The following is a 14,709-nucleotide window of genomic DNA, read 5'->3' as shown; positions in this document are numbered from 1 at the left end:
CTTAAAAAAAAAAAAAAAAAAAAAGCTTACATGTTAGAAGCAAGACTTCTAGTTTCAATTTCTACAAGTTCAAGTTCAAGAGTAGACATTCTAGAGTTCGCCAGGGCAAGAAGTAGCATTGCAACCTGTGAGCTGTAAGGCTTGGGGACAGGAGGCTTTTTTGTTTTTCATCTATAATGGGGGCAAATAATTGTAGCTACCTCGTGTTACATGAGATACTAGATGGTGTTTCCCTGGAGTCTGGCCAATAACGTTAAGCCCGGTACAAGTATTCGTGAATACTGTTACTGGGATTGCTTTATTCCTGGCGAAACAAGAGACCCGGGGGTGCCCCTGTGATGCACAGCTCCCCTCCCCACCCAATGCAGACCTCAGACCAGCCACTCAGCCATGCACCCTCCCCTCCCCCTCCCGGTCGCATCCTCCCAGCCCTCGCCTCTCCCTGACCCCTCGGCCCTGGCCGGTGGGAGGCTGGGAACGCTGCCGGCAGCCCGGCCCCTCCTCACCCCCCGATGGGTCACCTGGCTGGAGCGACGTCCCCCTGCCCGGCTGCAGGGAACCCGGTGGTCCAGATGACAGAGGACGCCATCGACGGGGAGCGGCTGAAACACCTCATCGTGACCCCCTCGGGCTGCGGGGAGCAGAACATGATCAGCATGACGCCCACGGTCATCGCAGTGCACTACCTGGACCACACCGAGCAGTGGGAGAAGTTCGGCCTGGAAAAGCGACAGGCCGCCTTGGACCTCATCCGGAAGGGTGAGCGCCCCGCTCGTGTGGGCGATCCCAGGGCTCCGCCCCTGGGGCCCCGCCTCCTCTTGAGGCCACGCCTCCCCGCTTCCGTCAGCCTGGGGGGTGGGCACAGAGCCCGAGCCAATCAGCTCTGAGGCGCAGAGACTGACATCCCAGCCAGCCAATGAGCAGAGAGGAACGGGGTCCGGTCCGGTTTATCACCGCCCTGGCCCTCTGCGACCCCGCCCCTGCTTGAGTCCCCGCTCTGACGACCCCCTCCTCTTTTTGAACTCCCTTCCCTCGAACCTCTCCCCAACCTAGAGCCGCCCCTTTCCCACTCTGAGCCCCCGTTCCACCCCTTGTGGCATCCCTGTCCCCTCTCTGTGCCGCGCCCCCCTCCCCCCCAGCCACCGCTCTTTTGGGGACACTCTGTCTTCCCTGCAGGGTACACTCAGCAGTTAGCCTTCAAGCAACCCAGCTCGGCTTACTCGGCCTTCCTAAACCGGGCTCCCAGCACCTGGTGAGTCTCCACGGTCAGTGTGGCCAGCCTCGGCCTTGGGGCTGCTGGGCTCGTGGATCCCCCCCCGCCAGGGGTGGTCCCCCAGGCCAGCCCCGCCCACAAAGCCCTGGGCGACACACCCCTAGACCCCTCCACCCACAGAGCCAAAACACAATCTGGCTGAGGGATCGGCGGGCATCAAGCCCCTTTAAGCCATGACTGCATGCCACAGCCGGGCGGCGGGCCCTGGGACGGCAAAGCCAGCACCCCGGGCCCGGCCCCGCTCCCCGACGGTCATTGGCTGACTGGGATGTCAGTCTCTGGGCCCCAGAGCTGATTGGCTCGCGCTCCGTGCACACCCCCAGGCTGACCGCCTACGTGGTCAAAGTCTTCTCTCTGGCGGTCAACCTCATTGCCATCAACTCCGAGGTCCTCTGTGGGGCTGTCAAGTGGCTGATCCTGGAGAAGCAGAAGCCCGATGGACTCTTCCAGGAGGATGGACCTGTGATCCACCAAGAAATGATTGTAAGAGGCTGGAGTTCAGAGCAGAGTGGGGTCGGGGCCACGGCCCAGCTCATTGTGCAGGGATGGGAGGTGAGGGGCAGGGGGGTAAATGAGCCGCGGTGTCACGTCAACGCTGCACAAACCAAAGACCTGGGGAGTCCGGTACAAAATGAAAACGCGTAGCCCCTTGTTCAGAAATTAGTAAGGATGCCGTTAAACCCAGTGCAGAAGCCTTGCCTGGGAATGCCTTCCCTCACGTCCAGTCCACCACCAGCTCTACCCTAAGCTGCCGCCTCGATGTTGCGGGACTCCTCCCCTTCTCTCTCGCTCACAGCCAGCTCCTTATTGGTGACCTTGCAGAAGCTGCCTCCTGGCCATTCCCCTGGTGGCCTCCCACTCTTGTGGGCTCTCAGAACACTCACCACATGGCAGCTAGGGTGATTTTTTTTTTCAAATGTGACCGGATCAGTCCTTAGAAAGTCATCATTCCAAAAATAAACACAGAACTCCTCAGAGTAGTGGTTCTCAAAGTGTGGTTCTCAGACCAGCAGCAGCATCATCACCCACGAACTTGTTAAAAATGCACAATCTTGAGCTGGGCACAGTGGCTCATGCCTGTGTTCCCAGTGTTTTGGGAGGCAGAGGTGGGAGGATCGCTAGATCCCAGGAGTTCAAGACCAGCCAGGGATACACCACCACCCCCCCATCTCTAGAAAATATTTTAAAAATTAGCCAGGCTTGATGGCCCGCACCTGTGGTCTCAGCTACTCAGGAGGCTGAGGTGGGAGGATCACTTGAGCCCCAGAGCTCGAGGCTGTAGTGAGGAATGATTGTGCCGCTGTACTCCAGCCTGGGCGACGGAGCAAGACCCTGTCTCAAAAAAAAATTAAAAAGGCACTTTTGGGATCTGACCCCAGAGCCACTGAATCAGAAATTCTAGGGTCAGGGCCTAGAAGTTTGAATTTTTACAAGCTTCCCCATCCACCTCCACAGCAAGATGATGGAGTGTGCCCAAGTTGGAGAATTGCTGCTTCAGCCTGATCGTCCCGGCCTTTCCCCTTGCATCCTGCCACAGGGCCTTTGCACATGCGATTCTTGCAGCGTAGCATGCTAAGCCCTGCCTTCTTCAAGAGTTGACTCCCCAAGGGACACCTTTCCTGACCTCCCTGAGTCACACTCCCACAGTTCATTCTCACTGCTGCTCCTCTGCTCCTGCCCAGCACTCATCAGTATAATTATATATCTCTTGAGAACTGGTTGGTTCATGCCCATCTTCTCTGCCAGACAAGGAGCTCCGTGAGGGCTGGGGCTGCTGTCTCATTTTCAACCAACAACGTGGCCATGATGTCAGCACAGAGACCTTTCATTCATGTTTGCAGAAAGGACAAATGATTGAATGAATGGATACTAAAAGAGTTTGACCTTCCTGGGGCAGCAGGAGGCAGGGAGGCACACCAGGAAGAGACCCAGCCCCGCCCAGACTTCCTGATTCTGCAGGAGGGTTGTTTGGCGTTCTTGGACATGCTGGTGGCTCCATCCTTGCTTCCTGCTCTCCATTCCAGGGTGGCTTCCGGGGTGATCAGGAGAAAGACGTGGCCCTCACAGCCTTTGTTCTCATCGCACTGCAGGAGGCGAAAGATATCTGTGAGGGCCAGGTCAACGTAAGTGTCCTCTACCTTCCCACTCTCCCCTCCCCTACATCAGCAGAACATCTACCTTGGAGGGTGAGGGGCTGCATTCCAAGCCCTTCCCAGTGTAATCACAGCCACCAAAGTGGCCATGATGATCCCTAACACGTATTGAACACTTAACCAAGACCTCCCATCTAGGAATTTCACATGATGAAGACTACAGCCTCCAGACTCCCAGAGAAGGACTCTGATTGGCTCAGCCTGGGCCATGTGACTACATCTAGACCAATCAGCTAAGGACAGGAAGTGGGTCTCAGTGGGCAGACATGGCTGCTTCCACTGGGGCCACTGGAAGGGAAGAAGACAAGTCCTTACAAAAGTCAGGGGTGGATGTTGGAGAAGCAGCTAGGGAGGTCAAAGGGTGGGTTTCTGCCACAACATAGCAAAAGTATAGCAGGGTATTTAGCACAGACTGTGGAACCAGACTCTTGGGGTCAAGTCAAAAGTGTGCTGGAACCAGCTTGCCGGAGCCAGTTGTTAAATTTACAGAAATTTTGCATGCTGGTTGCTAAACACAATTAAAAACTAAGTTATAGGCCGGGCATGGTGGTGCCCGCCTGTAATCTCGGCACTTTGGGAGGCCAAGGTGGGAGGATCACTTGAGATGATGAGTTTGAGACCAGCCTGGGCAGCATAGTGAGACCCTGTCTCTATTTCTAATTTAAAAAAAAATTTCTTTAAAGAAATTAAGTTATGTAAACTTGCAGTTAAATAAGTTATAATAAACAGGAAGATAGTAAACGCTCAAAACTCATCACTTCCTAAATTTTTTACTTCCATAATCCATTTCTTGAGGTTATTTACATCTGTTGTATCTGTTTGGTGGAAATACTATACAATACTGTGTTACTGCAGAGCTCTTGCCAACTCTACTTTCAGTTATGCCATATTTTGGCAGGTGGAAATCAGTCATTATGGAAGTATTTATACCATGGAGGTCAGCAAACTATACAAATCATGTCTTCCCCTACCTCCAGAAAGTTGGATTTGGATCCTGACTCTGCCACTTACTACCTAAGTGGTCTTGGCAAAATTACTGCACCTTGGGTTAGAGGGTTAGGGTTGGGTTAAGGTTAGGGTATCAGGATTCTCACCTCCTAGGGTTTTAAGTGGTTAAATGAGTGGATTTATGACTGGCACAGAGTAAGTGTGAACTATGATGGTAATGAAGATTGTGATGAAGATTGTGATGATGAGGAGGAGGAGGAGGAGGATGGTGATTGGACAAGAAGTGCTCACGTGGTGTGCTGAATCCAGCTCATACTGGCTGATGAGTGCCTATTTGCAATGTCTCCCCTCAACACTTTGCTCACATTGATAGTTGGAAAAATGGCCCCGGTGGGAGTACTGACACTTCAGAAATTGTCAATCATAAACAAGAGTTTCTCCCACCCTCCCACTGGAGAGCTTGTTATTAAAAATTTACCAGAACACCACCAGAACACCACCAGAATACTTATTATGTAAGTATAAGTATTCAGCAACCAGGCAGCTTACGGTGGCTAAACTGCTGGGGAGATCCTAAGAAAGCGGACAGATCCAAGATTGAGATGTCCCAAAGATAGGAATCCTGGATGTAGGATCCTTACTGATGTGGTGGCAATGCCCACATGACCAGAGTACCAATCCTCTTCCTCATAGAGCCTGGAAGGCAGTATCAATAAGGCAGGAGACTTCCTTTACAACAATTACTTGAACCTGAGGAGATCATACACTGTGGCCATTGCTGGCTACGCCCTGGCCCAGATGGACAGGCTGAAGGAAGAACACCTCAATAAATTTCTGAGCACGGCCAAAGGTGAGAGGAACACCTCAATAAATTTCTGAGCACGGCCTGGAGGGATGGCGGAAGGTGTATGACTGGGGTTTAGGGCAGGTAATCTTGAGCTGAGATCATGGCTTTCAGCTGAGCTGCAATAGATGGTCTTGAGCTGAATGGTCCTGAGTTGGACAGGGATAGATGGTCCTGCACTGAGCTGGGATGGATGGTTCTGAGTTGGGACTGATGGGTGGTCCTGAGGTGGGGGGGCTTGATGGATGGTCCTGAGTTGGGCTGGGATGGGTGGCTATGAGCTGGGCTGGGATGGATAGTCCTGAGCTGAGTTGGGATGGCTGGCCCTGAGTCGAGCAAGTTGAGTGACTCTAAAATGTACCAAATCCTCAAGGTAACCCTACTAGAAAGTCTGTTGCATCCTTCATTCAACAATTATGTATTGAGCATTCATTTCAAAAGGCAGAACAAGGGTGGATGGAAGAAGAGGGTGAAGCAGGAGCCAGAAACTTGAGAGCCTTGAATGTCAGCCAGGATGCCTGAACCCTAAGAAATCTAGCATGCTTCTTTTCCTGAGCTTTCAATGAGCCATTTTCAGGCTGGACAGAGGTTTGTCTGTTTTGCAGATAAGAGGAGCTGGGAGGAGCCTGGTCAGCATCTCTACAACGTGGAGGCCACATCCTATGCCCTCTTGGCCCTACTGTACTTAAAAGACTTTGATTCTGTGCCCCCCGTCGTGCGTTGGCTCAATGAACAGAGATACTACGGTGGTGGCTATGGTTCCACCCAGGCAAGTGGACCCACACACATCCCTGCTTCTCATGGCCTCCCACTGGCCTCCCAGAGAGGACACTAAGACCCAGAGAGGCAGTTCTGTCCCACAAGCCAGGATGATGGAAGTGGAGTCTAGAAATCAATTTTTCTTGGCTATAAACCTATCTGGAGGTACTAGACTATGTTCTAGATGCTCCAACTGTGTTTGAGTTCCCTTCTCTCTCCTGTTGTCTCAACTTGTTCTCAGGGTGTGGGTTTTAGTATAAGCCTCTCTCTCCACCTTGTGGACTCAAAACCATGTTCCCAGTTCCACCAAACTTAGTATTTTACCCCACCTCACTGGTTAGCTCCAGACAGGGTTTTCAGCTACTCCGGGGCATTCTTCAAGCCCCTCTCTCTCCCTGGTGGCTTCTAGACCATGGTTTCAGTAACTTCAGGCTCCAATAACCTCAAGATCCAATTTGACCTCTTCTCTGGTGGGTTCTCAATCACATTCTCAGTGTTACACTCTCAGTGTCACCTTTGGGTTCTAGATCATATGCTCAGTGTCTCCAGCCTCCTGTTTTATTCTTTTTTTTTTTCACAAGTAGTTCTAGACACATTCTCGATGTCTCCAAGCCCTGGTCTAGGACTCCTCTAGAGGGGTCTAGACCACATCCTTGATAGATGTTCAATCATACATCTGGACTTTCTGGTGATTTCTAGACATGCTTTGGTCTCCAAGTCCTGGTCTAAGTTTCTGTCCCTTGGAGAGTTCTAGAACATGTCCTCAGTGTCTAGTGAGCTCCAATCTTTCCCCTGCACTCTCTGGTGGGTTTTAAGTCACAGTTTGGGTGCCCCAGCTCTGATCTGCACCGATTTATCTCCCAGTGGATTCTAACCACGTTCTCAGGCTCCAGCTCACCATCTTTCTCTCCCATGGGTTCTAGGCCACCTTCATGGTATTCCAAGCCTTGGCCCAATACAAAAGAGATGCTCCCGACCACAAGGAATTGAACCTGGGCGTATCCATCAACCTGCCCAGCCGCAACTCCAAGGTGTACCACCGCCTTCTCTGGGAATCTGCCAGCCTCCTGCGGTCGGAAGAGGTACAGTCACCTGGCCAAGCCTTCCTCAGTTTCGTCTTCCACCCCAGCCAGGGTTTGCTGGGAGGAAGAGGGAGGTAAGACGTTCCTCACAGATAGCAGAAAGGCGAGTTCCCATCACATGTTCCTCTCTCTCCACACTCTCTGCAGACCAAGGAAAATGAAGGTTTCTCACTCATAGCTGAAGGGAAAGGCCAAGGCACCTTGACGGTAAGGAATGGAAACCCACACCTGCCTGACCCATAACCTCCTTCCAGCCTCTCTGCCCAGGAGGGAGCCTCTCCTTCCTGTCCTCAGCAGTCCCTAACCCCATGGATAAGTTTTGTCTCCCCTCCCATGTCTCCAGGTGGTGACAATGTACCATGCCAAGGCCCAAGGCCAACTCACCTGTAACAAGTTCAGCCTCAGGGTCACCATAAAACCAGCTCCAGAGACAGGTAAACGGAATGAAGGCCCTCTCTGTCACCTCCCTCCCACCCTATTCTAATGCCTGCCCCTCCTGAATCAGGACCCAGGTATACCCGCTCTCACCTATCTTCTGTGCTTCTAGAAAAGAGACCTCAGGATGCCAAGAACAGCATGATCCTGGGCATCTGTGCTAGGTAAGAAGCTGGGTCACCGGGGTTCGTCTTGGCCATCCCTGTCTCTAGTAAGACTTCTTGCAAATGATATCTATGGTGTGCAACACTTTCTGAGTACACAGTGTGCCTAGTATTATTCTAAGGATCCCGCATGAGGTGGAAAATACAGACAGTCCTTGTCTTGCGTGGCAGGGTAGACCATAGCAACAGCCATGCAAATGGAGACAGTCAAAGCGACCTTAATAATCAGTGGGGAAATCACACCCCCCCTTCCTTCCTTCCTTCCTTCCTTTTTCTTTTCTTTCGACTAGGTCTCACTCTGATGCCCAGGCTGGAGTGCAGTGGCACAGTCATAGCTCATTGCAGCCTCAAACTTCTGGGTTCAAGTGATCCTTCTGCCTCAGCCTCTCGAGTTGGGACTATAGATGCACGCCACCATATCCAGCTAATGTATTTTTAAAATTTTTTTGTAAAAGTCAAGGTCTTACTTTGTTGCTCAGGCTGCTTTCACACTCCTGGCCTCAAGTGATCCTTCTGCCTCAGCCTCCCAAAGTGCTGGGATTACAGGTGTGAGCCTGGCCTCAATTTTTCTATGAACTCATTAAAAATTCTTATACTGCCAGCAGGAATACATATGTAGGTAAATAACAAATATAGTAAGATGAGTATTTGAATATGTTGTAATTTAAAATACTAGAGCATTGAAATTCAAGGTATTTTTGTTTTGTCCTTTGTGAGACATGCAAGGAGAATCCTGTAGTTTCGCCAATGCTTGGTTCTTCTCTTTATATAACATAGTAGCAGAATCGTACAAAATAAGGATGGCGATACTGGCATGGTGGTTCGTGCCTGTCATCCCAGCATTTTGGGAGGATTATTTGAATTCGATACCAGCCTGGGCAACACAGTGAGGCCTCATCTCTATAAAATTTTTTTTTAAAAAGTCAAGCATGCTGGTATGTGTCTGTGATCCCAGCTACTCAGGAGGCTGAGGCAGAAGGATTGTCTGAGTCCAGGAGGTCAAGGCTGCGGTGAGCTATGATCGAGCCACTGCACTCCAGCCTGGGAGACAGAGTGAGACTCTGACTCAAGAAAGAAAAAGATAAAACAAAGTAAGAACTACGTGTATTCTTATCTTCGTTTTCTAGAAAAATGGAGTTACGGAGGGGTCACAGAACGCATCATACTTTATATCGAGCTGGGATTTGAGCCTGTGCAATTGAGGCCAAAATCTGAGCTCTTAATCACTTTGACTATTGTACCACCTTGTCCCTTATTTCCCTTGGGGAAGCGTTTCCTGAAATTCAACATCCCTCCACGCTGTTATGTGAGAACCAGAAACCTCTCAGTTGCTGACCAGACCCCCATGTCCAGGCACAGACCCCCAGGCTGGAACCCACCCTAGAACCCAATACCTTTCTTCCCGCCATCTCCAGGTACCTGGAAAACCACGATGCTACCATGTCCATCTTGGATATCTCCATGATGACTGGCTTTGTTCCCGACATGGAGGACCTCAAGAGGGTAGGACAGGCCCAGGAGCTGCAGCCAATGGGAAGGAGTCCAGGATTTGTAAGAGGCTTTAGGGAGGGCAGGGTCCAGGAGGGATAGTCATGCAATCTCTGCCTTTCTCTAGCTGAGCAATGGTGTCGACAGATACATCTCTAAGTATGAGCTGGAAAAAGGCTTGTCCGAGAAGAATACTCTCATCATCTACCTGGACAAGGTAAAGCTGCATCTTCAGGCCCTGGGGGGCTCCCTGGGGTACCTTGACTCCTATCTAACTGGCCTGTTTTTTGCCTCACAGCCTTTGTCTCTAGGTCAGATTAGCCTAGGTTAGGGGAGACAGGGTCTGTGCTGTTGGGCGGTAAGGAAAGGAGCTTGTAAAAGGAGGTGCCAGCCCAGCACATTCTATAAACATCTTACCTTCTGGCCGTTGATGCTCATTTTTCACTCACGAACTCCAACTTCTTCTCATCAGAGTCTTAAACAACCATTGAAAAAGAACCACTTGTTTTATTTTAATTATTTCTTCTTCCTTCTCCCCCTCCTCCTTCTTCTTTCCTTCCTCCTCATCCTTTTCTTCTTCTTCTTCTTTTTTTTTTTTGAGTTAGTCTCACTCTGTCACCCAGACTGGAGTGCAGTGGCCATTACCGGCCTCCGCAGCCTTGACCTGTGGGCTCCGGCAATCCTTCCGCCTCAGCCTTCCAAGTAGCTGGAACTACAGATGTGCACTACCACGCCCGGCTAATTTTTTGATTTATTGTAGAGATGAGGGCTCACCAAGTTGCCCAGGTGGGTCACGAACCCGCAGGCTCAGGCAATCCACTCACCTCAGCCTCCCAAAGCGTGGGATTACAGGCTGAGCCACCGAGCCCGGCTTCTCCTTCTTCTTTGACAAGGTCTCATTCTGTTGCCTAGCCTGGAATACAGTGGTGAGATCACAGCACACTACAGCTTCAAACCCCTGAACTCAAGCAATCCTTCCACCTCAGCCTCCCCAGTAGCTAGGATGGCAGGTGTACACTACCATACATGGCTCGTTAAAAAAAAAATTGTAGTGATGGGATCTCACTATGTTGCCCATGCTGGTCTTGACAATTCTCCCACCTTGACCTCCCAAAGCGCTAGGATCACAGGTGTGAGCCACCATGCTCAGCCTTTTTTGTTTATTTAAGCTCTTTGTAGAGAAAAGGGTTTTACTTTGATTCCTACCCCTATCTCAGTTTTTTGTGTTTTTTTTTGAGTTGGGGTCTCACTCTGTTGCCCAGACTGGAGTGCAGTGGCCGCTCCTGGCCACCGCAACCTCGACCTGCTGGGCTCCGGCGATCCTTCCACCTCAGCCTTCCAAGTAGCCGGAATTACAGGCATGTGCTACCACGCCCGGCTGATTTTTTGATTTATTGTAGAGATGAAGTCTCGCTGCCCAGGTGGGTCTCGAACCCACAGGCTCAGGCAATCCACTCACCTCAGCTTCCCAAAGGCGCGGGATGACAGGCTGAGCCACCGAGCCCGGCCCATCTCAGTTTTAGTCCTTTCTCGGCATCTATTTCTCTCATCTGTTATCTTCTCTCCATCTGACATTCTCTTGCTTTCTACCATGATTTAGGTGCACCTCCCTCCCTATTTCTTCCCATTCTCATATCTCTATATCCTCCCTGATAACTCCTGATATCCCCAGTGCCCATCATTCCCACTTTAGTCAGCACAATGAGCACCAGCTGCTAAAACAAAACCCCTAAGATTATGAGGTCTTAACACAATAGACTTGTGGATTTCTCACTCATGAGAAGTCCAGTTGATATGGGAGGAAAGGAAGGGGCCCTCTGCTCTACACAGTCACTCAGGGATCCATGCACCTCCCATCCGTGGCTCTGCAATCCCTAGGATCTTGGAGTCTTGGGCAAGATCCATTTTTCTTTTCCTAGAAGAAACAAAAGTTGTGTGTAGGATGTCTTTATGGAATAGATAGCACTCTGTTGGTCAGAGCTCCTCCACCTGGCCACAACTAATTGAAGGAGGGACTGAGAAGTGTCATTTTGCTCCGAGCCACGGAGAACAAGAAAATGGATTTGCTGAGCGGCTTGTTCATCTTCACTACTTCCTCTTCCCCCACCACCCCCTTGATCCTTCATTTTCTCCTCCACTGAGCCAACTCCCAGGACCCTATGCCGGACTCCCTCCCATGGCACTCCACTGACTAAGTTCTTTTCCCCTCAGGTCTCACACTCTGAGGACGATTGCATAGCCTTCAAAGTTCACCAGTACTTTAATGCAGAACTTCTCCAGCCCGGAGGAGTCAAGGTCTACTCGTATTACAACCCGGGTGAGCAGCCAATCTAGGGTCTGAGGTCTGACGGTCCTAGGGATCTGTGAGTTGGGGATCTGATAGTTTGAGGGGTCTGAGGGATCTATGAGTTGGGCAAGTCTAAAAATGAGGGTCTTAGGGCCTTAGAGATCTGGGAGTTGTGGGTCTGAGGGTCCCAGGCATCTGTGAGTTGGGGGTCTAAGAGTTTTGAGGGTCTGAGGGCCCCAAAGTTCCGAAAATTGGTCTCAGGGGTTAGAGGGTCCAAGGATCTATAAGTTGAGGTTCTTAGGGTCCCAGGAACCTGTGAGTGGGAGGTCTGGTGGATCCAGGGGTCTGAGGGTCCCAGGCATACGTGAGTCAGGGAGTTTGAGAATGAGGGTCTAAGGATCCTAGGGATATGAGGGGTGGGGTCTGAATGTCCCAAGGATTTGCACATTGGAGGTATGAGGGCCCCAGAGATCTGAGAGCTGGGGAGTCAGTGGAGCTAGGGGTCTCAGGGTCCCAGGTATATGTGAATTGGGGGGAGGGTCTGGGAATGAGGGTCTGAGAATTCCAGGAATCTGAGGTCTTGACAATTCTATGGAAGGATCTGAGTTGAGGTTTTGAAAGTACCAGGGATCTAAGAGTCAGGGGTCTGAGGGTCCGAGGGGTCTGAGGGTTAGAGACTAGCATCTCCAGGTCTTGGAGCTCTGAGCCTCCCAGGCACAGTCTCAGGATGGAGGCTCTGGCCCTCTGACCCCCTCCCCCTCCCCTTTTCCCACAGAGGAATCTTGCACCCAGTTCTACCACCCAGAGAAGGAAGATGGACAGCTGAGCAAACTCTGTCGCGGGGAGCTGTGCCGCTGTGCTGAGGGTGGGTGTCCTGGAGCCAGGAGGGGGTGGTCCTGAGTAAGCCACACCCACCCAGACCTGCACACCCAGGGACTGCTAAGAGGGGTGGACCCCCCCTCCCTGGGGCTGGCCACACCCATGGCCGTGGGCCGGGACAGGGAGTAGGACTCAGAGCCTGTCTCCAACCTGGCCCCACAGAGAACTGCTTCATGCAAAAGCTGGATGACAGTGTCACCCAGGAGTACCGAGAAGACAAGGTTTGCGAGCCAGGAGTGGACTACGGTGAGTGGGTGATGTCGGGCAGGGGTGCACACGTGAGTGGCTGTGTGTCAGACTGCGTATGCCACTGTCGTTTTAGGCTGTGTGTGTGGCTGTGAGGTCGTAGTTGTCTGCAGTCATGGTTGTGGGGTTCCGTGATTGTGGATGGCTGTACGTGAAAGTCACTGTCATTGTGTATACGGCTGTTATTTTAAGTGACTCTAATCGTGTGCGTGGTTGTGTGGTTGGGAGACTGTAGTCGTGCGTAGCCATGGTTTTATGAGGCTGTGATAGTGGACGGCTGTCCTTGAGCATGTGACCACACTTGCAGATGGCTGCAACCGCATGTGGCATGGTAGCTGTGTGTGGAATGGCGACTGTGTGGCCCTATGTGGTTGTGTGGACTCTGTGACTGGCTGTGACCCCACATGTCCCTCTTTTGTGGGAGCCACACGCACAGAGGTACTTGCCCACCAGGGCGCCCTCTCGTGACCACGCTGTTCCCCCTCCCACGCAGTGTACAAGACTAAGCTGGTCAGGACCCAGCTGTCCACAGACTTCGACGAGTACGTCATGGCCATCCAGCAGATCATCAAGTCAGGTCAGCCTCGGCGCCGGTCTCCCCGCGGTCCTCTCCCGTCTGCTTCTTCCCCAAGACTCAGCTTCCCTCTCTGTCCACGCCAGGCACGGATGAGGTGCAGGTTGGGCATGAGCGCACGTTCATTAGTCACATCAAGTGCAGAGACACGCTGGACCTGCAGGACGGGAAACACTACCTCATGTGGGGCCAGTCCTCCGACTTGTGGGGAGAGCCGCCCAAGTGAGCCCACGCCCCACCCACGCCCACGCCCCGCCCACACCTCAGGCCCCACCCACGCCTCTGTCCACGCCTGCCCCTTCCACACTCACGCCCCCTCCTTACCTGCCACTCCACCCCGCCAGGATCAGCTATCTCATCGGGAAGGACACCTGGCTGGAGTTCTGGCCCGAGGAGGACGAATGCCAAGACGAGGAGAACGCAAAGCGATGCCGGGACCTCAACGGCTTCACGGAGAACATGATTGTCTTTGGGTGCCCCAACTGACCACGCCCCGCCCCCCCGTCCCCCCCCCGCACAATAAAGCTTCTGTTACATTTGACGTGGCTCCCGAAGTCTGGAGTCCCCAGCTGCCTCACCTGCAGCTACCTGAAACCTCTCCTGGCCCGTTCATTCTCCCCTATCGTCTGTTGGGAGGATGCTAGCTGCTTCACCCCGAGAGCCTGTGTCTGTCTCACCTGTACCTCCCCAAAGTACATCTTCATCTGCCTGAAGTGCCTCTGCATTTCACCTGCCTCTCTGCTCTAATTTTCCTGGAATTCTCCTGGGCATCCCTCACCCTCCATTCTCACCTGGATCCTCCCTGGCCACTCACAGCCAGCCCCTTCACCTGAATTCTTTTTTTTTTTTGAGTTGGAGTCTCACTCTGTCGCCCAGTCTGGAGTGCAGCGGCCGCTCCTGGCCACCGCAGCCTCGACCTGCTGGGCTCCGGCGATCTTTCTGCCTCAGCCTTCCGAGTAGCTGGAACTACAGGCATGCGCTACCACGCCTGGCTGATTTTTTGATTTATTGTAGAGATGAGGTCTCGCTGCCCAAGTGGGTCGTGAACCCCCGGCTCAGGCAATCCACTCACCTCAGCCTCCCAAAGGTGCGGGATGACAGGCTGAGCCACCGAGCCCGGCTCTCACCTGTATTCTTATCAATAGTTTCATCTGAATTCTGACTGGCACCCTTGACTGTATCCAGCTGCATGCTTTTTGCATCCTCACCTGGTCCTCTCACCTCCATCTTTATCTGTAAGCCTGTGTTTCTCTTACCTATATTCTCACTTGCCTTTTCACCTGCATTGTCTCCTGCAGGTGTGTTTTCTCTGCCTCTGGGTCCTCACCTGCGTCTTTTCCTGCATCCATCCTTGTGTCTTCGCCGGCACACAACCCACAGCCCTGCTCACCTGTCCCCTTACCTGTCCTCGTGTGCATCCCGTCTGCGCTCCTCCAGGCTCACCCCACCCTCCCAGGCCCCGCTTCCAGATGGGCCCGAATGGACCAGTCATTGCTTGGGGTCCAGTTGCACTGAGAGGGGGTGGTGTTTCCGGGGAGCCTGGGGGAGGGGAGGACATGAGTCAACAGTCGGGGGGG

At 52.3% G+C, this 14,709-nt stretch overlaps 1 protein-coding gene across 1 annotated transcript in view; it reads left to right on the top strand.

Annotated features, from left to right (window-relative positions):
* Positions 1 to 13,627, top strand: part of C3 (complement C3) — a gene marked incomplete at its 5' end in the record, with an annotated part of 40,697 nt that extends 27,070 nt beyond the window's left edge. Inside the window, 18 exons of the mRNA XM_008060788.2 lie at positions 556 to 759; positions 1,177 to 1,252; positions 1,597 to 1,756; positions 3,298 to 3,396; positions 5,068 to 5,224; positions 5,824 to 5,987; positions 6,901 to 7,059; positions 7,207 to 7,266; positions 7,403 to 7,493; positions 7,607 to 7,658; positions 9,074 to 9,161; positions 9,274 to 9,363; positions 11,358 to 11,463; positions 12,209 to 12,298; positions 12,475 to 12,558; positions 13,052 to 13,135; positions 13,219 to 13,354; positions 13,477 to 13,627. Of these exons, the coding sequence (XP_008058979.1) occupies positions 556 to 759; positions 1,177 to 1,252; positions 1,597 to 1,756; positions 3,298 to 3,396; positions 5,068 to 5,224; positions 5,824 to 5,987; positions 6,901 to 7,059; positions 7,207 to 7,266; positions 7,403 to 7,493; positions 7,607 to 7,658; positions 9,074 to 9,161; positions 9,274 to 9,363; positions 11,358 to 11,463; positions 12,209 to 12,298; positions 12,475 to 12,558; positions 13,052 to 13,135; positions 13,219 to 13,354; positions 13,477 to 13,618 (2,042 nt within the window). The remainder of the gene's footprint in view (positions 1 to 555; positions 760 to 1,176; positions 1,253 to 1,596; positions 1,757 to 3,297; positions 3,397 to 5,067; positions 5,225 to 5,823; positions 5,988 to 6,900; positions 7,060 to 7,206; positions 7,267 to 7,402; positions 7,494 to 7,606; positions 7,659 to 9,073; positions 9,162 to 9,273; positions 9,364 to 11,357; positions 11,464 to 12,208; positions 12,299 to 12,474; positions 12,559 to 13,051; positions 13,136 to 13,218; positions 13,355 to 13,476) is intronic.
* Between the last annotated feature and the right edge of the window lie 1,082 nt (positions 13,628 to 14,709).

This window comes from Carlito syrichta, unplaced genomic scaffold (genome assembly GCF_000164805.1).
Source record: "Carlito syrichta isolate Samal-C Ts95f unplaced genomic scaffold, Tarsius_syrichta-2.0.1 Scaffold92694, whole genome shotgun sequence".
Taxonomy (NCBI): Eukaryota; Metazoa; Chordata; class Mammalia; order Primates; family Tarsiidae; genus Carlito; species Carlito syrichta.
This window is presented reverse-complemented; position numbering and strand designations above follow the sequence as displayed.